This window comes from Cyrtonyx montezumae, unplaced genomic scaffold (assembly GCF_038088225.1).
Source record: "Cyrtonyx montezumae isolate F1298 unplaced genomic scaffold, pur_monq_1.0 scaffold_25, whole genome shotgun sequence".
Taxonomy (NCBI): Eukaryota; Metazoa; Chordata; class Aves; order Galliformes; family Odontophoridae; genus Cyrtonyx; species Cyrtonyx montezumae.
The window spans coordinates 7,897,125-7,921,885 of NW_027071992.1; the positions used below are offsets into that span (position 1 = coordinate 7,897,125).

At 40.8% G+C, this 24,761-nt stretch overlaps 2 protein-coding genes across 2 annotated transcripts in view; both read right to left on the bottom strand.

Moving 5' to 3' along the window:
• The window catches only part of ITGA1 (integrin subunit alpha 1), a 318,815-nt gene that overhangs the window by 3,811 nt on the left and 290,243 nt on the right, over nt 1-24,761 (bottom strand). The gene's annotated exons all lie outside the window — the stretch shown is intronic.
• On the bottom strand, nt 10,945-17,718 carry FST (follistatin). The gene is made up of 6 exons (XM_065739868.1): nt 17,409-17,718; nt 15,334-15,525; nt 14,749-14,967; nt 14,181-14,405; nt 12,785-13,015; nt 10,945-12,063 (listed from the first exon to the last, which is right to left on the bottom strand). Exons 1-6 carry the CDS (start codon nt 17,488-17,490, stop codon nt 11,981-11,983), a joined length of 1,032 nt encoding a protein of 343 aa, XP_065595940.1. The 5' UTR covers nt 17,491-17,718; the 3' UTR covers nt 10,945-11,980.

Sequence of the window (24,761 nt, forward strand, 5' to 3'; positions counted from 1 at the left end):
TTTCTGTTATTAGTATACTATTTGTGCACTATTTGCATATTAGCATACTAATTGAGTATATTCATCTACCTGCTATCTCCTTTTCCTGATTCTCAAAGAAAAATCTCAGCAGTGCTATTAAGGGAAAAAGGAACGTAGACAGGTTGATGCATGGATGCCTTCACTAGAGAATTAAGATGAGTGCGATGCACAACTCATATATGACTTTATGTCATTCAGTCACTTGCAAGTCATACTTAACAACTCCTAGTCCATGTAAGTGAGAGGTTTCTCACATTCAGCATATTAATCTGACTTGAAGGCTCTGTCTCAGTGAATAATATGGACTAAGGACTGTTCTTCACTGCAAAAGCTGGTAGGTATGGCAAAGCATCTGTCTGTGTTTAGCATGTTTGCCCATCTGACTATATGAGGTGTATTTGAACCACTTGTTGGGAATAACCTTTGACCCATATGAATCCCTGGAATATGGCTTTGAATTGTGGCATAGCAGTAGCTGGCCTGAGTCAAAACTGTGCCAGGAGTATTGATAACAATTTCATGCTACTCGTTCTCATCCATGCTCTAGCCCTGCTAACGTTATCAGTACAGTCTCATCAGAATATTTCATTGCATCCTTGCCTGCCTCGGGATACCACTCAGGATCCATTTCCAGCATAGTGATCTAAGCCCGAGCAGAGTTGTCTTTACTGAGCCCAGTAGTGTAGGGCTATCTGCCTTCACAGAAGGTGTGGAAGGGCAAAAAATGCAACTTCCTTCCTTAGACAAAGTTTACGTACTGGCAGTGGTTCCCCTTTACATGGGGAGAGGAAAAAAAGGCTGCACAAAGCAGTAAACATCTCTAGCCTCTCTCATGAAAATAACCAGTAGTTGTTTGAAGCACTGTCCCCCTTCGGTGGCTTTAAACAAAGATGTCATCTACGATTTGGAGTTTCTGTGTAGCCCAAGGAAGATTTGAGAATGCTGTGAACAGGAAATAGTGCAGTCAGTTTGCCTGAGACAGACAGCACATTAAGTGATTGTATGTGCAGGAAGATGACATTTATTTGCTCTGCATATGCAAATAATGTGTGCAAGCTTTTTTTTCTGTGAATTGCTGAAAACTTGACCTTAAATATTCTGCTTCTCATTTGTGAAGATAAAGATTTCACAGTGACAGGTATATTCAACTCTTCATTTTCTCTGGATCAGATACATCAAAATACAATGTTGAAGTTAACATAATTGCAACAGAGAACATAGGTTCTGGACTTGATACATGCTGTTGACTATTTTATAAGACTGCAATTAAAGCTTATATGGTATGTTCCAGTATGATTTGCTACTGTTATGAAAAACAGAGCTATTAGGACTTCATAAGCAGCTGTGGCTACTTGCTCCTGTGAAAAAGCAAATCCCAAATTTGTCAGCTTGGTTTCTGTAGATCTTCAGGAAATAGTGTATTCAAGTTAGGTCTATACTTAATAAATTTTACTAACATGATAATGTATACTAGCAATGCAATTTCTTTCATATTCATAACTATGTTTCACAATGCCCTAGCATAGATGTAAGTTTGCTGTTAACTCCTGCTGAACACAGGGCTCTTGCTTCATTGATAAGTAGTGGAATATACTTTTCAAAACAAGACTAAACTAGAACTACTGTTTCTAAGTTCAAAGAATGATTACCCACTGCAGGATTTATAAGAAGAGATGTTCTTAAGTTCAGACAAGTCTTCTGTTTAATAGCTATGGAATAGTTATGACTTTATCACATTTTTCAAAATTATTTTTCTTTGTTTTTGAAATCCTGAAGTTTTAACATAACATGAATGTATAGAAGTCTGTGCTTCATATTAGAATGTCTTTCTAACCTTAGTGTTTGTGGAGAAAACAATTGAAAATACTCTTAACAAATAGAAGCATTTCAAAATTTTCAGCATTTTACAATTTCCTAAGTTTTCAATTATATTAATAACTTCTCAGACATCCTCCTTTTAACACTACGGTTGTGACAATATTGACTTCTATGAATTTTATTTACCTGAGCTGATCTGAAGTGTGTTGGATCTCATGTACTGAAATGTTCAGGCAAAAATTTGGTTTACTTTTAAAAATAATTGTATAAATCATAAAAGTATGTTTTGGAGATTCAGGAGCTTCTGTTCAAATTTTTGTTGTTGTTGTTGTTGTATGCTATTTTGTTTTGGGAAAGCTAGGTATATTTAGCTTTTTAAGATATGCTTTATGAACTAAAATTTTGAAGTTGAGCTTCCTGTAGAATACTGGTTATTAACATAATGAAATGAGGAGATTTGGAACAAATGTCACAAGCGCATGATATCCCATCATTTTGATAAAATAAAGACTGCCCACAAACCTCTTCAGATGTTGTACTAAGAAGGAGCTTTCTGCCTATATGTGACTGTACACATCTGTTAATTCAGAGATCTGAATGTGAAATCCAGCACTCAGGGACACCAGGTGGATATCTGATACTCTCAGAGGAATTTGGGCTTCATAAACCATTGTATAGATTATTCTCAGCCATGCATGTTTTTTCCCTGCTTGTGAGAGAAAAAATATGGATGAAATATTTGCATCAATAATTAATCAGTATAAATCGATACAAATTACTAATACATGAGAAACAGACATATGTCACTCCCAAAAATTAGCTGTTAATGTCTCTTTACTTACTGAAATGGTGTACTATGTATCACAACAGTTCTGTTACTAACAAAAAAGGTAGTTAGTAATCACTACGTATAAATTAGAAATAAACTCCAGTTCTACTATGAATTCTGCATTCATAACACACTATAACTTGAGTTTGGAATAAATGTACATATAGCTTGAGAAATAAGATAATAATTCTCTGATTCTACACTGTGACTGCACTCGGAAGTACATGATTTTGACACCTAATGGCTCAATTAACTTCTCCACACATTATGATTTTGTTCTATTTAAAATTCATTAGAGTACCCCAGGCTTTCTCATGAGGCTGTCAAATACAGAACAAGGACTTCTGAGAAACTGTGTCCTTTGGAAACAGCAGCTGGAAACCAACCAGGATATCTTAGGGTGCCTAAAGTGGCAGTACATGTATGTATACTGCAAACTGAACTTCAAATTTTCAAAGCCCCCACTGATTTCAAGCTTAGAGTCTGTTCTTGAAGATGATATATATGCTACTATTTCTACAGAATGAAGTAAGACTCAGTCTTTTTCAGAATGGTTACCCTTTTACATTCATTATGCTCATTTGACATTTTGACTCTTTCCTAAATCAAACACATTGATGCCCAAGGATGATGCAAGTAGAGACAGACAACCCCTACTTTCATTGTGGAGTTGGGCAAACTGTGGAGTTGGGTGCACTGTGGAGTTGGGCAAACAACCCTAAGCTTGACCACATCCCACAGTAATGCCCTGATGGTAAGATACTCTCTTGAAAAAATTGCAGAGCTGTGTGTGACATTTTCAGCACGTGAGTTGTCAGGGAAGAGCTTAATCAATAGATTAGTGAAACCAATGCGTGTTCTAAAGAAGGTGGTCACTAGGACAGGCCTGATCATTTCAAGGTGTACTACCCGCAGTTTCACATTTCTCAAAACTCTCTCTATATATGTACCTGAGACCTGTGCTTGAATCTGGCTGTAAATCAACCAGAAGTAGGACTTAAGTCTCCAAGAAATATAGGCACTGTTAAAACCTTATCCCTCAGCAGTGATTAAACTCGCCATCCATACAGGGGTATCACCTAGTAGCACTACATCAGTGCTTCCTGAATTTTTCCCTCAGCAACCCTACTTCCAGGGTCACAACCCCACTTTCATTTTCATTTCCAGGCTTGTGGGCCCCAAGTGGGGTCATGACCCTAACTTGGGAACTGTTCTATAACACATTGAAAAAATTAACATACCAGCCAGTAAATACATCAGCAAAACAAACCCATCCAGGCTACCCAAGACCCTGTGCAGTCTGCTGTCCGTAGAGGCCTTACCTATTAAATGTGGGTCACAGTTTCAAAAACATGTATCTACTTGCAAGCTCACACACTGCTTTGGATATGGGTTACCATTGTCTTGTAGCCTTCCTTTGTGCTATTTAGCTAAGTTGGGTGTTGACAAATATGTGCTAACACTTCTGGAAATATGTCCCTCTTTTCCTTGTTCATTCATATGTTGGAGGTGCTGCTTAGATTTATTATTTGCACATAATAGAGTTCACAGTTATTGTGTGTCAGAAACAAGATCTGGAGAGTCTGCTGTTCCCACAGCTGGAGCAACACATACACATCTGCTAAAACTGCAGTGTAAATTGTATTGTCCTTAGCAATTAATCACTAACAGTGCATTCTATCAACTCTCCTCCTGTTTAACTCCTACTGGTCTTTACCCTCTTCTCCCTTCTTTCTCTGCTCTCCTCTGTTCTCCTTTCCTTCTGTGCCCCCATCTTCATTTTTTAACCTTTCCTACTGGAGTGACATGTTTGGACATGGAGATGAAGCTCCAAAAGTTCTTAAAGCTCTTGCACAACTTTCTACCATTAGATCTCAAGGAGCTTTGCACAGGTCACAAAATCATAGAGATTATGAAACCTTAGTATCCTCATTTTACGTTGGAGAGACCAGCATACTGCTCTGTCAAGGCATTACTCAATGTCTCAAAAATTCAGAGGCAGATGGAAAGATACAGCTTGAGTTTCGCATGTCCCATGGCGGACTCCAAGGAACATGGGAAGTTAATACAAGACGTGCCAGTAGATGGCACTTCAGAGTTCATAGCACCACCTTTACATCTGAGGGGCTGATAATAATGGTCTTTTTGTATGTCATTCTTCAACTGCATAATTTTAATATGGCTTTATTTCTCTTTGGTCTTGTTTTTTTTTCCTGTGATCCTCATTCTGTCTGTCTCTCTCTCTCTTTTTTCTTTTTGTTTCATTTTCCTTGCTGCAATGCTTTTCCATTGCTTCTCCCTTTCTCCCACTTTTTTCCATATGGGATATCTCATTGTTGGGAAAAAAAAAAAGAAAATCTTACAAATTGTAATTTCCTCAATTTATTTTTGGTTTCCCACAAAAGAATTATCTAGATTGTGACTTATTAGTTAATGAGGAGACTTGAGATGATGCAGTGAGTTCTACACCCAAGTATCTATAAGGTACTAAGTGTGTATCTGAACCTTTGGCTCTAAAAATGCACTTTAATGACCCTCTGCACGTATTTTTGTAGCATAAGATAAGCAGTTACATACTAATTTGCACCATTTTTGTGAAATATCATGCAATATGCATCCAAATGAAGATACAGTGTGACCTCAAGCATAGACATTATGCCACCTTTGCCACAAACTGGCTGCAGTTTAGCCCATCAGTTTATGGCCAGTACTTTCCACCAGATAGGAACTGAGCTTTTCGTTGGAGTTCTGTTCTGGGCCTTGGCTAGATTTCACCCCGTCAGCACATGTGGTGCTGCTTGCTAGGTTGCTGACAGTGGCAAGTGCTTTTCAATTTAAGACTAAAGTTCCATCAGAGCCCATAAGTGGAAAATGCTGAGGAGATTAATAAATGAATTGTCACAGCTTCCAGGCATGCTGGGTTGGGAAGTACAACTCTCAAGTTTGCAGGCTGCTTAAATTTGGAGCTTCATGTCTCTGTCTTTATGGAGACAGACAAAGCCATTTTTCCTTTCCCATAAAATGAATGAAAATTAATTTCTCTGAAGTTTGAGTCCAAATGTGGAAATACTCAATATTTGTATATCTTTTATGCCAAGCATTTTAAGCTTTTTGCAGTTTTGGTGGAGTCACTATTTGAAAAAAAGATTTGAATTGCTCTAACTAAACCATCTGTATGTGGAAAAAGATTATGGGAAACATCCCTGCAGGGCTCTTTTTAGTTGCTCTGGTGGGCATTATCCATTATTTTTCCAACTGTCTTGCCTTGTTTTTTTTGTTGGTTTTTTTTTTTTTTTTTTTTTTTTTGCTTTCCTTGCTGTCTTGACCAATCTAGCTTGTACTTGTTATTGTGTCTTCTTAAAAATTGTTGTCAGTCCTATAAAAAAAAAATTGCAGATCTGAACAATACAATAGTTCAAAGTTGCATTTTAACTACTTCACTCTTTACTAGTTTTCATTTAAAAATACAGGCAGAAACTTTTGTTTCTGTGTTCTACTACATATAAAATGAATATTCTACTGAATAGGTATAGCCCTCATTGCACAGTAAAAAGTTTCACTAAAATCAGTGGGAAAATAGCATTTATGAGGAATTTTAGGATCACTTAAGGATCATGTAAAAGAGAGATATATTAAAGAAGGAACAGTCTATGTTCCTCCTGACAATTGCTTCCAACAGCTGTGGTGATATAGTTTCATGAATATTTCCTCAGGGAATTCTTTTTTTTTTTTTAAACTGGACATTCCATTCTGATTTTGGAATCTGTAATTCTTAAAAACAAATGGACTTACCTCTTCACAGGCACATAAGATAATTCAGGTTGGAAGGGATATCAGGAGGTCATCTGCTGGATTCTTCTCAGAGGGAAAGAAGTTTCCTTTATAGCTATTATGAACTTCTCTTATTTCATCTTATACCTGCTGCCTCTTGTCACTGCTCCACCTGGGCTCCATCTTCTCAATGACCTTCTTGTACAAAGAAGGCTGACCTCAAATCTTCCCCACTCCGGTAAGAAGCAGCCCTGTTCAGTTTAAGAACTTGTATAACTATGTGCTTTATTTATATGAGTTGTCCTATGTTTCATAGCAATGCTTCTAATTCGAAAATCTAGTAGTAGAACATACCAGTATCATATATGAATTTCTAACAATGGCCACACATCAACATCATTCAAGTTAGTTCATCATTCAACATAGTTTTTCTTAAAATCAGAAATGTTTCAAACTTAAAATAAGAGTAAATAACATGATATTCAGAAGATTAATAGAAACAATGTTACTGGAATGACAGCATTCCAAACTGCTAAATTATTTAGGAAATATATTGTAACTTATGTGAAGTGGTATTTCTTCATAAAATGGTGCTGCCAAGTATAATACAGATTTAAAAAATTAAAAATCAACTTGCATTTATTATGAACCACTAGCACGCTGTAAAGAATAGTTCCAAGATTAATTTAAAAATAAATCAATCTTTAGATCCATGACAGTAGAATTTGGCTCTTGAATGTAAATGCAATTTCAATTTTGGGGAGTTCTGAGTATCCATAGAACTCTCTGGAAACACTGAAGAACTCTCATGCTGTTACTGACTGGCACAGGTGGAGATTCAGGGGCCTTTATACATTCAGGTATACACTGAACCACCTTGATAAACTCATTATCCAGTAACTGCATTTAGTATATCTGATGAGTAGTTTCTGAAGTGTGAAGACCCTTCTCAGTTTTCTGATACATCAGTGCTCTTCAATCCCACAGCAAAGTTGAACAAATGCTTTTAAAATTTAAGAGATCAAAAAAGACAAATGAGCATAAAATAAGCCATACGTGTAGTTCTAATTTCCAATCAGTTTCTGAACATTATGGTTCTCACCTTGCTTTCACACTGTATTTCTCCATTCTATGATAATTTAAATGGCCACATTACTTAGTTGTAATGAAGCTGAATTATACAGATCATCCTAAAAGATCATCAGCAAAATCCATCCATTTATGGCCATTTTTTATTTAAGTCTATCTGAAAAGCAAACATGCTAAATTTTGAGTTAATGATTTTTCATATACCTGCAAGATTCATGCTGCCATGATGAGTCTGCCATGCCTTGAAATTGTAGAAATATCAAACAAACAAAGAAAAATGTAATAGCTTTATCTTTAGGGACTTAGAAATTTAAAATCTAGTATTTTGTGAACCTCTTGGTCTATGTACAAATGCTTTGCTTCACCAGAAAGCATAGAATCTCCATTTTTCAAAGGGATAAGATACAGATGTTGCTGTTCCGGTGATTCATAGTATAGTAAAATGTCACTGACTAGAGAACAACACTGCATACTGAAATTTAATTTCACCTGAATCCCATTTGGAGGGAAAGAAGGAAACATATTTTATGTCATTAAAATAATAATAATAATAATAATAATAATAATAATAATAATAATAATAATAATAATAATAATAAAAGAGGATAGCTGTTTGAAATTTGCTGTGGTGCTTGGAATGTAGTTTTAGTGAGGTGCATTAGCAGGCAGAAAGCAAGAAAAGAGGTAAAAGGTGCAAAAGAGTTTCATTATATTGCTCTTAAGTCTGTTGTGTGAACGTAGGTATCAGGAATGCTTTTGAGTGTGATCAAGACTGTCAATTATCACTCATATATATTACATAGACGAATACGTTTGTGACCCAAGGCTTTAGAAGCAATATTCTTACCATTCAAATACCTCAAGCTAAGCCTTTTGGAGTTGAGCTGATTTTATTTAAGTACCAGAGTATGGATTTTAGTTTTCAAACATACAAGCTTTACTTAATGTTACTAGGCTTGACATTTAAGTGCCTGCATTTATGAATGGAGTTCACAGGCCTGGTATTCACTATACAAATACATGCCATGATGATTCAGGGTTTTCAGAAATGTGATTTACAGTAAGGAGAATACATACGCTACCTGATACAAAACACTGAAGAGAAAAAAAAAAAAAAAGACAGGAACTGAAAATAAACAGATTCAGCACCTTACTAGGACTGAGGGAATTAAGATCAGATTTCCACACCCAGGAAGTTCCCTACATATAAGTCTGGAAGAGAGGGAAGAAAAAAGTAAAGCCGCTCTTGTTGTAACTATGACTCAGTGTAGAAAGAGATGAGAGATTTGTAATCTTGATTTAAGCAGAGGGTTAAGCATGATTTCATAGCTCAAGGATGGAGACACTTACATACTGGGGGAAGGAAAAGGGGAGGCAACCTGGATTCTGGCCTCTGCTTCGAGCATTATTTATGTATGTTACTCAATTACAAATGCAAAATGTGTAGGCAACCCCTAGGGCCAGAACCCAAGACTTCCTCTTCAAAAGGAGCACCCATTAGGGTTGCAAATTATCCTCTCTCAATGAATCTTGCTTCCTTTCCGGTAGAGAGAAGTATGGCTTCAGGAGGCATGACAGACAGTTCTCTTAAGTTTCTCCCTGAGCTGATGGTGGATGTGGGAACAATCTCCTCAGGAAGACAGGCAATGAACCTGCATCTCCCACTTCATTAGCAAGCACCTTATCTCCAAGCGCTGGCAGCTGTGCTGCCACAACCCCTGGATATGTTTCTAGGAGAAGTCTCTGGGCTGTTGTGCTGAGGTTGGTGCCTGTTAGGTATGCTTCAAAGATGCTTGCCTGATGAAGCCTCTAAAAGGTACCTCACCAGTACACTACAGGCAGGCTTGCTGCCAGTAGGTGTTGAGATTTCAACTGTATGAAAGCAGCAGCAGCAATGGAAAATGCTTTAGCAGAACTTGTAGATCATTTTTTTGTGTTTGTTTAGTATTCATACATGTGTGTCAGTAAAGCTTCATAGCATTTTTGGATTCTGCTATCAGTGACTTTCTCCAAGTTATTTTGTGAAGCATGACATAAAGTTATAACCCAGAAATCCTGCTCTACTGCAGTCTTTCTCTAAGACATGTAAATTTTTTTACAATTATAAGCAGTCTTTTAATGTTGTCATTTTTTTGGAAATGAAGTAGCTGGCACCTATTTAAATTTGAGAAAAATCTTCTCTAATACTCACCACATCTATTAAGCATTTCATCTCTATTTCATTGTCATGTGTTTATTAGTTCCCTGAGAGATTTTCTGATAGGATCTGTTTCTATCTCTCTGTTCTCCCAACCCCCATTTTCTTTTATTCTGGGTTCCATTGCCCTCAGGAGACTAAAATCCTGCTCTCTTTGCTCCTCTCATCATGCTTTTCCTTCCAAAGAGACTACTTGTCTAAACGAAGCAACAGGAAGAGGAAGGGCAGAATTTTTTTGCTATCATTTTGTATATAATATTATAAATGCATGCCTGTAGTCTTCACAGATGAATAAATTGTATTTGCTTTGGGTAATGCTAAACATTCCATAACAAATTACGGTTTACTGTGTAGTAAAAAATACACAGAAGACTATAGCAGGAACATGATTTATATTCAAACAAAATGAGTAAGTTAATTTCTGCTCTCAAAAGTCAACTAGGCAAAGTACGTAAACACTACTTACTAAGGTGCTTAAGTACCTTCTTCAGTTCTGTGCAGCCTGAATAGAGGAATTTTGACTAGTTGAGCCTTATTTGAGAGAAAACTCCAACCCTGGGAGCATACAAAAAGATTTTGATCCCTGCTGTGCTCATGGATGCTACCTTTCCTCTGAGTTCACTGGATGGGTATCCACATTTAAGTGTGCTCAATCTGAATACTGGTTCATTAAACTGAATTTCTGAATCAACCCTCAAGAGCAATGAATTTCCAAGTGGTAATGTGCTCATGGATGTACCACTTTTTTCTTCATCTGTTGTGGTAGCTGTTACACATTTTGAATTCGGGCAACTAGGCCATCATTAGCCATCTAAAATGATTATACAACTTCAAGCCCCCTAACATGGATCTGAATCTTAGCAAAACTACAAATGTGTGCACAAAACCTCATAGAAACATGCCAGTTAAAGATGTCCAAGAAGCTACAGACGTTTTATTCTCGGGGGGGGGGGGGGGGGGGGGGGGGAAGTGGCGGGGCACAAATGCAGAATCTCTTCCTATCCATCAGAGTACTTGGACTTAAAAGGAAGTAGAACCAACAGATGGAAGATGTTGCTTCTGTCTGAAAAATGGGGTTTCATGAATATAAGGAATCTGAAAGCTTTAGCTTTAGCAGTGTGTTTTAGTGCTACATTAGGCACCAGCTTCCATTCCCCTGACTACTGGGGAATCTTCTTTCCACCAGAACCCTTTAGAAGAAAAAGCTGAAGACTGCATCTAGGGAAAATTCCATTTTTTATTTTTTCACTCATCATTTATTTACAAATACACATTATAACTTTTATATACATTGCACATTTACATGGTAGAAAAGTACAAAACTATATATTTAAATGAATTTATATTTAACTCGCCATGTTTGAAAATATAAAATTGCATCAGAAAAAAAAAGTATTATGAAAAGCAAGAAACTTGAACTGATAAAGCTTTGATATAACTTTTAGTGACACACTGGTTGGGAAAACAAAACTTTGAAGGTGGTACTGCAAGACCATCTTAAAGGAAACACCTGATAAACATTAAGGTGTGTTACAAAAAATAAAAAAAAAGAATAAAAATAAAATAAAATCTTAATTCTTATTACAGTTAGCCCTGTAGCTATTAACAACCTTCATAATCCGATTTCTTTGGGTCCAGAATTCTTATAGTACAGTATATATGCTTGAGCACATTGAGATCACATCAGGACATGATGTGATCAAAAGCAGAGAAAAGTTAAGTTTAAGAAGTTTCCTTAAAGATCGCCTCACTGCACCCTGGAAGTATATTTAAGTCAGTTACAACGCCTTTTGGTCAGTCAAGATTCCTTGTAAACAAAAACCCGAGGGATCTTTTATGTACAGAACAGGCAAGAAGAAAATCCAATAAATAAACATAACAGAAAACAACATGCAAGATTTTTAAAGTGGAAAAAAGATAACCCCAATAAAACAAAAAGATGAAACCATCTTTTTAGGTAAGTTTAAAGGAATGGACTTTCATAGTTCACAAGAAAAAAGAAAAGCTTTACTTTACAAGCAAGAGACCTCACAATAAATAACACTGCTCTTCCCGTAACGAATAAACTTCTTCAAAAAACAAGGTGTACAGTCAACCAGACATTTTATGTATAAATTATAAAACATGACACAGTATAAATAAATGTCTACGAGACTCAACTATATGTATACTTTTTTTTTCTCCCCAAAATAAATAAGCATACAGTATGGACATTGATTTTGTGCCCAATGGCTGTCCCCATAGTGATGGAAGTTTTACCACTCTAGAATGGAAGATATAGGAAAGCTGTAGTCCTGGTCTTCATCTTCCTCTTCTTCCTCTGGGTCTTCATTAATGGCTAGATGGGGGAATACAGGGGAGCTGTTGTTTAAATAAGGACAACAACAGCGCAGAAGCAGCTCAGTGCATGTTTTCAAAGCCCTCTGAACAGCCATAATACAGCGTTGCATTTTATGCGACTTGTAGTGAGATGCTCTTTGGCATCTGCTGTTATGCAATAAGGGTTTTTATACATTATCTATGAAGTCATAACTGCAGAAAGTTCTGAAGAATCAATGGCTCAGGTTTTATTGGCAGATTCCTGAAATCAGATAAAAAGCGCTCTTGTGTTCTAGGTTTAACTACTTTGTGTCCTTCATTCAGAGTTAGTAGAGGCAACTGTGCTAAAACAGGTGCCCATGTGCTACCATCAGGCTCATTCTTTTGGACAGTTAAGAGTTTACCCGAGTGTTAATAAAGCAATCAGCAAAGCACACGAGAGCAGACAAATTAAGAAAAAATCTCTAGAATTATGTTCCTAGGGCAACCCCTTTCTGATAAAATGATTTGTCCTCAGAAAAGACCCAACACCCCAACTCAAAAGCCAACTAGTTGTTGGAGATCTACTTTTTTATCAGTAACCAAATTGTGTGCATGACACATCCATACTCACATAACACATGTGCCACTATCTTGAATCTCTAAATTGAGCTTTCTTAGGTTTAACGATGTAAGTCTTTATTAACTAGGGACTGCCTTCAGAAGCCTTAAGTGTCTGCAAAGATAAAAATCTCACTTACAGTTGCAAGATCCGGAGTGCTTTACTTCTAGAAGCACACCCATGGAGCAGGCTGCCTCTTTCATGGCACATTCGCTGGGATAAGTCGTGTTATCACTGGCACAGACTGCCTCGTCTGACTTGCTTTCAGGGCAGAGCTCATCACATAGGGCACATCGACCTCTGCCAACCTTAAAATCCCACAGGCATTTCTTTCCAGCACTGCACTGAATATCCTCACAGGACTTCGCTTCTAAAAATATACATGGGATACTAGAGGTAAGTGAACAGACAAAAGAAACAAAGAAGAGCAAACCCTAACAGCCCCAAATGCCTTTTTCCCCAGTGAACTATGATCAGACAAAGCTAAAATGCAGTAGCTGGGATGATTCTTGCTGGTTTTAATCAAGTAGACCCGTAGATACCATTGCCTGTCTATACATCGGGGAGGAAAGACAGCTGTGCCAGTGGAGCTTGGCCCTAGCAGTACAGAATTACATTTGCCTATTGCACATGACCTTCCTGCTCCATTTGCTGTCAATGGAAATTCAGCTCCCCAAATTAGCGATAAGTGGAGAAACTGTCAACACATTCAGCATTTCTAAATCAATTATTTTTAAACTAACCCACATAAAGCTGCTGTCTACAAGATTGGAAAAGGAATGCACCACAGGCTGTGCAAACCAAAAGCAGCCTGAGATTCTCCAGCATATCACCAGCAATTTGAAAGGGCAGAGGTTGCCCTAAAGTTGCTTCCTCACAACACATTTCACCATCTCTTCTTTCTCAAAATCACAATGCAAATGTCACAATACACAGAGGTTATTTTCCTATCTTCACCCTCTGTCTCCAAACTCTGCAATATTTATAAAGAGGAAAAAGTAATCAGAAGTTTCCAATTAAGTTAATGCAAGCTTTGCCAAGACCACTTGAAGACAATTGTTTTCAGGAATCAAGATCCACTGAATATCAAGACCTTGTTATGCCGTAACCACGTCATCATCTACTTAATGGTGGGTACTTCTCTGTTGGACACTAATGTCAGCACCTACAGTGACAGCAAGATGAGCAGGATCAAGCCCTCTACTCCCCTTATCCCTGCTGCAGTTCTGTTTTTTTTTTTTTTTCTGCATCAGAGCTCACTCTGGCTCTGCTTTCTCCTGGAAGGGAAAACAAACCAAGGCTGCTGGAAGTGTTACCTGCTCCAAAGTACAAACTTACTCTGTCCTTCCCTCCCTTCTTGCCACCTTGCCCCTTCCAACAATCCATCCATCCATCCATCCATCCATCCATCCATCCATCCATCCATCCATCCATCCACCCACACATCCACTTCCACACAACATGATGACAGAGGAGTCTGCAAGCTTCTCCGGCTTGCAGATAAGACCACTTATCTGTCCGGCTGAGATACTTACTGATGCATTTTCCCTCATAGGCTAGTCCAATGGATCTGCCCAGCAGGCAGGTTGCTTTCCTCAGGTGACAGGCACTGGCATAAGTTATGCCATCATTTCCACAGAGATACTGTTCAGGGGAGGTAGGCTCAGGGCAAATTCGATTGCATGTCACACAGTAGGCGTTATTAGTTTGATCCACTACACATGTGGAGCTGCCTGGGCATAACACATCCCTACAGGTCTCTGAAATAAAGGTGGAAACAAAAAATGATTAATAGGAGATGTGAGCATTCCAGTGAGGAGTGAATGGGTGACAGAACAACACAAACAATCAGACAAAAACCTTCCCCAGTGGTCCTTAAAAAGGACCCTCATTTAAGGACCGCTGGAGACCTTTCGATCTCAGGGTAGCATGAGGGACACAGTGCTGCTAAACTCTGGGGAACTCTTAATCAATCCAGTTATATACTGGTCTGTAAGCGTGGCTTGGAACATGGCTCTGGTTACTGCGAAGTATGTCAGCTCCTACACTCAGACACACACCCTATGCCATTTGATGGAGATTGGATGAGATTTGCAAACCTACTTTTGCATTTGCCCTGATACTGGACTTCAAGTTCAGGCTGTTCTTTACATCTGGCTTTGAGAAGGGCACACTCGTTCCTGTAGGTTTTCCCATCTAAGCCACACACGGGGCCCTTCCAAGTGATATTAGAGCAATCCGGAGCACAAACACACCGAGGTTTGTTCTTCTTGTTCATTTTACATTTCTTCCCGGGTCCACAGTCCACATTCTCACATGTTTCTGATGGAAGGAAAGAGGCACCACTTTAGTACTGAGCTTGCAGAATAGACCTGATGTCAAAACTGCTCAAAGAAAAGAAGACACCATGACTCTCGGGTGTAAGAACACAGCAGCACTCACACTGCTGCCGTGCAGGAAACAGAAGTGGAGGGAAATCCTGGAGCCAGGAGGGCCTCGCGCAAAGAGCCCCCTCCCCATCTCCCTCTGAGCTGCGCGAATGAGAAGAAGCAGTTCCCCCTCTCCCGGTGCTGCTCTGGGATGGCCCTCAAGCCTCTGAAGCAGGCCAGCGTGAGGACAGCGCTGCCGCCCCCAAGCCCTCATCTCCCACACCAACCCTGCGTCACCCGCGGCTACCGGCCCTCTCACCTTTGCACGGGATGCAGTTTGGGGCTCCCCCATTAAAAATCATCCATTTAAAGAGCGTGTTGTCGTTGACGTCCTCCTCCGTCCACGAGGTCGTCAGGCGGCCACTCTTGCAGCACTCCTCTTTGCTGAGGTCGGTCTTGTAGAGGACCTGGCAGCGGCCGTTCCGCGCCTGCCGGAGCCAGCAGTTCCCAGCTGCGGGGGACAGGGGCACACCGGGCCGGGTCAGTGCCGCGACCGGCACGGGCACCGCGCGCGCCTCGCACTGACTTTTGCTGGACCGCCGGCTTTATTTGCCCCGTTTCACGGCCCGCAGCTGGCCCGGCCCGCTTGGGTGAGACAGTAACAATAACAAATAAATCAAAAAGAAAAAGACCGCATCAGGACAGCACGAGGCAGTTTTCCGGGGTATTTACTGCATATGTAGAGCAGGAGCGCTGCACGTGACAGGGGGCTTGAAAAGGATGTGCATTTAAAAGGGAATAAAAAGAAAATCGCGCTTGCAGTTCCTCCCTCCTCCCCCTGCCCTCTCCGACGCGGCCGCCCGGCAGCATTGTGTTAGTGCCGCACGCACCCCAGCCCCAGCACGTTTTGCAATCCGCACCGACTGGGAACGTTCGCTGCGAGCGAACTCTTTCGAAATCTCCACATTTCGCTGCTTCTATTAACAAACGTCTTCCCTTCGCTAAAATAACTCCGCAGAGCTCCGACAACAAAGGCAAAAAAACAAAAACAAACAAAAAAGTGAGCAAAGTACACGAAACCGGAGGGCACCCCGAGAGAGAGCTCCCTGCGGAGTTTTTCAGAATCGATCTGCTGGAAAAGTTGGAGGTGCTGTCTCCCCCACGAGCGCTTCAGAGGAAAGCACTCTGTCCTCAAACCGGATAGAATGTTTTTTTTTTTTTTTTTTTTTTTTTTTACTGGTATCCCTGTTATTCGTGGAGTCAAGCCAAGAACATGAGTCCAAGCAACTCCCCCTATTTTAGCTGGAGAGTCTGGGCTGGGATGAGCCTCTCGTGAATAACCAATGTGACTTCACCAGCGACTCGATACCAATTGATTCTGGTGCTCATCCAGCGAGGGCTCAATCCTGCTCCTTCCTCCGACGGAGCGCACCGTACCAGGGCCGGGCTCTGCCTGCCGGGGCGCCACTGGGCGCGGGGAACATCCCCCCCTCATCCCCCCCGGCTACAAAACATAGAACAAACAACGCCCTTAAATTAAAAAAAAAAAAAAAAAGTTTTGCGTTTTACAGTTGCCTACATTAACTTCTGCTCTAGCTCGGGAGGGGAAGAAGAATGGGGAAAAAAAAAATGAAAACCCAGCAGCAGTAAGACATGCAGGTTGGGACACAGTCAATATCAGGTGGGAAAAAAAAAAAAAAGAAAGAAAAAAGAAAAAAAAGCACACTCAGAACTCAAAATCAGTGTTTCCTACTGTCGAAAGAGGGCTCTTAAGAGTTGTCAGGTTCAGGTTTGTTTTGTTCGCATGGGAAAAAATAATAAAAGTTAGCAAACTTATTTAGGCGCACTCCTCAGAGCAAATTTTACAACTTATTCACAGACACACACATACACACAAAGGGGGTGGGGGGAGGGAAGGAAGTCCCAATATTGAGGGAATGCCCGGAAAGTGACCACCACCGCTTTCTGAAAGTGTCAGCTGTGAGCCCGGGGCTCCCCATCACCTCTCCTTCTGTCAGAAGGCGAGATAAAAATCTGAGCTGATTTACCGACAAACTTTGAGCACTCGTTCCGGACAGGAGCGCAGGAAAAGTTCCCCGCGATGCTGCTCCTCATTCACGCTGCATAATCACCAGGAGTGCCCAAGTAAGACCCTCCTGTGTCCTCCGTGCCCATGCGGAGCAGGGAAGGTCGGATCCGAAAGGGACCTACGTGACACCTCTGAGCCCCGTCCCGAGGAGTCCCGCGCTCGCAGCTAACTTCTGTTCGGCTGGACCTTGGAGAGAGGCGTGTAACACCGCAGCGAACTAAGCAGCGCCCGAAAGACAGAAAATAAGAGTAGTAATAACAACACTAATAGTAAAACACTCTTCCGAATAAACGCTGTGGTCTTACCCTGCGCTGTGTGATCTTCCATGAAGTGGCAGAGAAACATCAGAAGTACGAGCATGCCCGGGTGGATCCTCCGATTTAACATCCTCAACGTAGCAGGGAGTGAGAGAGACGCAGGAACAGCGTGAACGGGAGTAAGGAGACGGAGCGAGCACCAGCCAGCCTGCTTATGATCGCTCTATTGAATGAACGTCAGGCTCTGAATGCAGTCTCTCTTTAAATCTATACGGGGGTCTTAGCTGTCTGCGGTGGGCGGTCTCCTAATGTGTGTGTGTGTCTGCTCGGGGGTGGGGAGATTTAAAAAGTTCAGCGTGAATCAGGTGACATTTTCCACCTTCTGGAAGCCCTCTCCAATTATTTGCTGGAGGTGCACGCACACACGCGGGCGCGCTCCCCCCGGGCGCGCACCCGCGGAGCCCCGCGCGGCAGCGGTGCGGCGCGGCACGGCACGGCACGGCACGGCACGGCGTGGCACGGCCAGGGATCGCGCTGCAGAGCGGAGTCCCGGAACGGTGCAGGGGCAGCTCCCGGCCGGGCTTCGCCCCGTGGCCGCCATCCCCGCGCGGAGCGGAACGGAACGGGTCCGTCGCGGGCGGGAGGCGGCCGGCGGTGGCTTGGCGGTGCTCGGTCCCCGTAAACCCGAGAAGCGACCAGCCGCGCACCGAAATAAATAAATGAATAGGCAAGCAAATAAATAAATAAAAAAGGAGCCAAATAAAAGTTTAGTGCGTAGGGCTCTGCCCGAGTGACGGCCTTTTTCACTGAGAGCCCCGGGAGGACGAAGACGGGAATGGGGGCGACGTAGGCGGTCTCCTTTCAGAATCAGAAAAGATTGCAACATCGATAATGAACTTCTAGGGCACTAGTTTATTAAGCACAGTCTGGCATTATTCTCCTCTTAGAAAAAGTTGGCGGTCGCTCATTTATAACGTTTCTGGCACCGCTGAATGAAACTGAGTAGGCGATATTTCCTTTTATACAAAACGATTACTTAACGGAAAATGGCATTGTTTATTCAAAAGCTGCCTTTTTAATTTCGTTTCTTTCGCTTTTCTGAGCCACCAAAGCACAACAGACTGCGAAGTATGCAGACAGGAATGCCCGGACAGTGGCGGGTCAGGGCCCGGTGCGCGCGGCCGCCCGCGCCTCCCCCGGCCCTCCCCGAGCCCTCCTCCGCGCCGCCCCCTCCCCACAACTGCAAATAACTCAGCGATAACAGATTTTTTTCCACCAACTGCAGGAGATAGTGCTAATCTTTTAATAAAAGATCCCATTACAATGGGATCTGTCTGGACAGACTATAATAGATCCAGAAATACAGCCGTGCTAATATTAGAAGACAGTTGTTTGGGTGCCTCAGCCCGGGCCCGGGTCCCGCTTTGAAAGTGGGCATGAATCACAATGTCCCCGGTGCCACCTGCAGTCACACGCATTAAGCGGCAGACTGGTAAATGATTGACCTCGTCGCATTGCTTTCTTTCTGTCTTTCTTTCTTTCTTTCTCTTTTTTTTTTCTTCCTTTTTTTTTTTTTCTTCGGTTGTTGTTGTTGTTTGCTATCATTACGACCACCGTCCCGCCTGACGCGCGGGCATTTCCAGCCTTTCGGGAGCTCCACACATCCTTTACAAATTTTTCTCCCGAATTGGTGCCGCTCTCTCTCCGTCCCTGCCTCTCCCTCCCCGCACGGATCGCTGAATGCAGGGTTGCGTAGTGCCCTCTAATGGCAGATGGCATTAACAATTAACACCACGGCACCCCGGAGCCGCGAGGGAGCTTTCCGAAGCCGCCTCTCCATCCGGAGCGGGCGGACGGAGCCCCGCACAGCGCCCGGTGGCAGCAGCGAGGTGCCCGGGCGGCCCGGCCCTGGGAACCGAGCTCCAGCTCCCTGCCCCGAGCGCGGAGCCGCCGGGACACACGCACGCTCACCTTTTTTCTGCTTGCCCCCGCACCACCACCTCTCACTCCCCCCTCCAGGTTTATGTGGGGTTTTTGTTGTTTTCTTTTTCTTTCTTTTTTTTTTTTCTTCCCCTCAAAATTGGCCAGTACGGTGTTTATCCTGAAAATGTTTTCAACTGTTAAGAGAGGCATTTTCAGGCCGTATTCCTGGAAATGAGATGCCGGATGGGTCAATAACGTTTGCACATGTGCTTCATGCGTGCATCATCGGGAGATCAATATGATTGCGCTGGTATGGAGATTTGTATCACACCTGTTCTCTGACATCACGTAGAAACAGCTGCTGTTTCTTTTACTGTTTTGTTTTCTTTTTTTCTTTTTTTTTTTTTTTTCTTCCCCCTTTTCATTTTTTAAAGCTAAATTTTGAGTTTGTGCGTAATGACGTGTCAGGGATATATTGTATAACCAGAAATGCTTGCTTCTTTTTCACGGTGTCCCTCCCTCTAGAGCTCCCCCAACCTCTTTCTCCTTTGCCAACGATCACATTTAAATTACCAAAAAAACAATAGGGTTGATCTGTAAATGAATTGTCAGGCAGCACACAAAAAGAGTGTTGTTCTCAGCCTGCCAGGTTCTGAAACTTCTTTCTACCAAGAAGTGTATGCATTTTAATATATGTGTTTGGACGTGAATCCAATCTCTGCAGCTGGCCCTGAATTTGGAATAATAAAGCTTTTTGAAACACCAGCATACGCTGACATCTCATTTGGAGAGTTCAGACACAGCTCTCAATTTGTGTAAAATGTGTGGCTTTGTCCTATCTCTAATATAGCTGTATCTACAACAGGCTTCCATAATCCAAAATATTATGTGGCTCTTCTCTGAGGAAACTGCTGAAAATACTGAGTAGGACAAAAAATAACCCCCATGTGTAACCTTGTGTAACCATGCTGTTAACACACAACCATACATACGTGGAATATTTGTTTTATGATAAGTCAATATTCACCATATCGATATAAGGTATCTTCTGTACTCCGTCGAAGCACAATCTCTCAGCAGAAGAACTGACGCCTGTGCCAAGAATGGGTCACCTCAGGACCCTCTTTTTTACAAAGAACACATTCACATAAAGTTTTTGTGGGTCTGCAAGGAAAATCTGATTATTTTGAAAGGTTCTGGATTTGGAGTGAGAAAATCTGTAAGCTTGTGCAGACACTTCCCTGCCTAAAACTCAAGAGAGACAAAAAAGCCTCTAGCACCCTGCTGTTGTCCTGGATGTGTTTGTCATCTGAACAGGTTTCTCACACAACTGTCTTCTCCCACAGAGCAACAGCTCCAATAAAGGTATAACGTCCTCTTCTGGTAGCAGAGAAAACTTGCTAGCTTCACGTAATCCTCCAGATCATCGCAAAAAGAAGGGCCCATTTCCGGAAGAAGGCATTTCTACAAAGGTTGTCCAATTTCACATCTGTGGTATCAGATCTAAGGGCGTTTCTGAGCACCACTGCATCATTTAATTCTGCAAGGGTTTATTTCTTTTCAGTGTGAGGCATTTCAGTCCTTTCCTGCTCATTATTTTGACATGCTGCTTCTCAGAGTAGCAGAAAAATTTGGAATGCAAAAGTTCATTGATAAAACAAATCCTCTCAAATCTAAATGCTGTATTGTGGTAGATATGTGGGCTATTACAATGAAATTATTTCTACACTTGAACTTGTATGATATTGGTAAAAGTTGTACTAATGGGATAAATACAAATACATTGAATATTTTTTTTCTTCTTTAAGTTGACTTAAAAGTCATCTGTTTTCAGGTAGTGGATCATGTACTGAACTAAGAAGTAGTAGAGAGTTTACCTAATAAATATCATCGGAGGAAAATATATATTGCAAAGGAAATTTAAGTTTGATTATCAGTAGATAGGTGGCAATTAACATCTGAAAAGCTGTCATCATCTTTAACCAAGAATAATGGAAACAGGTACACTGCTTGGAACTTCTTCCTGTGGTTGAGTTGAAGGTAAACTGTTCCCCATATAGGTGTGGAATCTCCAGTTTTGATAATCCACCCTACAGTAGGCATTCAGACTGTCTGTAAGGCACCCTAAAGGTCAAGTTTGATTCACTGTCTTTTATGAAAAGTACAGGATAGTGTGAATGGGAGAACTCTGATCTTACACCTGGAAGTCGCTGGTAGATCATGAAGGTTTTGCTGTTCTGTGTTTGTGGCTTTGTTCAAATAATAAGATCAGAATATGTATGGGTGGTCTTCACATTTCACATATATTAATTTGTGATACTAGCCAAGCCTACTCTTTTCAAGTTCCCATTGGTGACTTGGGGGTAGCAACTGGATTTTGTATGTTGAAGGCCAGAATGGGTCAAGATGTGTTAGACACCCCAAACACATTTTCTTCTTTTGTATTGTTAGCACCGTGAACCAGTATGGAGGAAGTGCAGAAGGCCTAATTACTCTGTACCCATTGCAAACAGGATGTGATATGGTAAGGCAAGGTTTAATGCATAAGTGGAATGAAAACTATGACAGGTCATTAAGCAAGTCACAAGGCAGGATATTGAAAAGACAGAAATGCAAAGTTTAAATGGAAAATGGGAGTGGAAAAACTGTAAGGGAAGCATTAAAACCATTGACTGACTGAAGATAGATCATGAAGCATAATGGTCTATTGCTACACTGATTTATCTATTGATCAGATACTTTTCTGTATAATTGCAGAGAACAGAAAAACAAGTAGAAACACAGATCATGGAATTTCTAGGGCAGAAATAGACCCTCCAATTTCTGAGATTGCAGTGCACTTAGTAGAAGAAATTCCAACGTTTCTAAATCAGTTTTAAGAACTTAGGAAAAAGAAAAGAAAATCTAGTAATTGCTTGAAACCTGCTTTAAACATTCATTTAAGATGCTGTTCTTCTAGAGGAAAGTCTAAATGCCAGAAAGGCATCACCACCTACTCTATAAAGTGCATTTCCATGTAAGGGGTTAAGAACAGCCATAGAGGGATGGAGCATGGAAAGAGCAAAGCTGTTAGAATAGCCCCCTGAAAGACCATTTCACCTTGGGCAGTACTGAAGGAATCTTTGTTGGCCCTAAGTCATGTACTGAGTGTGGAAAGGCTCTTGCTCAGCTTCTTGACTGGAAAATTGCCTTTTATACTCAACAACTCTGCCAAGAGGAGCTATGTCACAACTGGTGATATAACATCAGGTTTTTTTGTTTTTTTTTTTTTAATGTTAAAATTATAGACAAGGAACACGGTACTTTAGGAATGGTAGAGTTATATGTGGTTATTATACTTTTAAGGTCTGGAACATTTTGTGTGGCAGACTTCAAAAGACGTGTCAGATGGCAATCAGTTGCAGCTGGAACAGGATTGGAAACTGAACCCAAGATTAAAGTGAGGACGGACATATTTGTAAATAACTACTGTGAAATTTCAATTAATTTTTGCTATTACATTATATTTCTTCTTGTTATTTTGATTCTATTAGAGATATTGCAGAAAGCATATCTGATTCTCTGGATATGTGGAATCATGTACTTTTCTAATCCAAAAAAGGCGTCATTTGACTGTAGATCCTTGGATGGAGCTTAAATGGAATAAAACTGTTGAGAGTACTACCCATAGCCAATTGTGACAAGCTTAATATAGCATAGCAAAAAGGGTAACGAATGGACACTTTCTGTCTCAGAGTCTGTTTGTAGTGACGTACTGGATTTGGTTTCTACACTGAGAGGGTAGGTGCTTGAATATGTCAAAGTTAAAGCCTTGTTAGGGACAGATCATTAACTTCTCATTGTGAGGTTTGTATTTATTTTATTGCCCATCAAGGAAGAGGATCAGTTTTAATGGTTTACTTTCAGAGATTAATGGAACCAAATGGATTTTAGAATGCTGTTTAGCCAGTTGCAGTTTACTGGGATATAATTGAAGCTGTCCTACGCAGTACTGATGTTAAACTCCAAATGTCATCTTCTAGAACTGTTGGACATACTGGAGAACATGTAGTATGTTGGAGAAGAAGTGAATTAGAAAGAGCCCCCAGCAAAAATAACGATGTAAACTAGACTAATTGTGACAAAGAATTTAAAAGTTAAGGCCACGGCTATGATGGAAGCTAGGAAAATATTTTTAGATAACTGCTTTATTTTTATAAGCAGAAAAGGAGCATCTCATGATTATCTAGATTCTTTCAAACCTTCCTTAAAATATAAGCATAAAAAGCACTTCTTGATGAAACATTTTTATTTCAACATCTGCTTCAACTTCAGACAACACTTCCTTGGTCATCAAAATTTTCTTTTCAGTCCATTAAAGAACATTTCTGCAGTAACATAAGCAGCGATGACTTCAAAAGCAATTAAAATGACTTTTAAGTACAAGTGAAATGTACTGTATTAAGCAAGTGGAACTACAAGTAGCTATGCAGTTATCACCGAGCAGAACTCTGGTGTCTGTGGACTTGATTAAGTGTTATTTTGGAGTGAATGTTTTATATGATAAATAAGAATTAAAGTATTTTTTGCAGGCCACACATAGACTGCTGAAAATTTGTTGGCTTCATATGATGTGCTGTGAAAACTATCAACCTTCAGCAGCACAAAATCTGTTTTCTGTCTTGCTAATGTCCAAGAATGGGGTCCAAGAAGAGTGTTCTGTTAACTGATTTTGCAAGTTCATACTTGCTTTCTTCTACCTTTGAGGAGCTATCAGTTCTGAGTACGAGAACTGGTATCCAGACTACCAATGCTTAGGATACAGTAAGCTCCCTTACCTCCTTAGATGACCAGGAAAAGAGTAGACATGACAGCTGTGCACAGAACAGCTACTTCTGTTGTGGGTTTGCAGGGTGGACCCAAATGTGTAATTTCCTCTTCTGTTTTCTCGTCTCTACCCTGGCCCTTATATAACAATCAACCAAATCCTTTGTTCTACCCAGTCCTGAGAATGGGGCTGATAAATGGGGCTTCTAGTTCTCAGAAGCTGCTAGTTCTTAGCAGTGTCACTGTTCAGCACTGCTGAGAGAGCAGGAAGGGTAAGCACAGATATGGTTTGTTTCTTGGGTGAGGGACTGAGGTACAGGCAGGAGAAGAACATTAGACATTTTCCCACACAATGTGCCTGTCTTACTGGGACTTCAGCTAGTGCTCCAGAAGTACATGTCTGGCACAGATGTGCTGATGCATCTTCCAGTTTTGTATGGTCTAGGGTATCCAGGTGACAAATAATCTTAAATGTCTATATTTAGGTAACTCAACCAAGTATGAAGTGATGTGCTTAAAGGCAAAGGATTGGTTCCATGCTTTGAAGTGTGAAATAAAAAAGAAGAGTTAATTATTGAAAGAGAAATTGCATCAGAAATGCATCATAAAGATTTTAAATTCAGGTGGCTCGTTTTTATCTACATATGAAACATATAATATTGAATCTTTTGT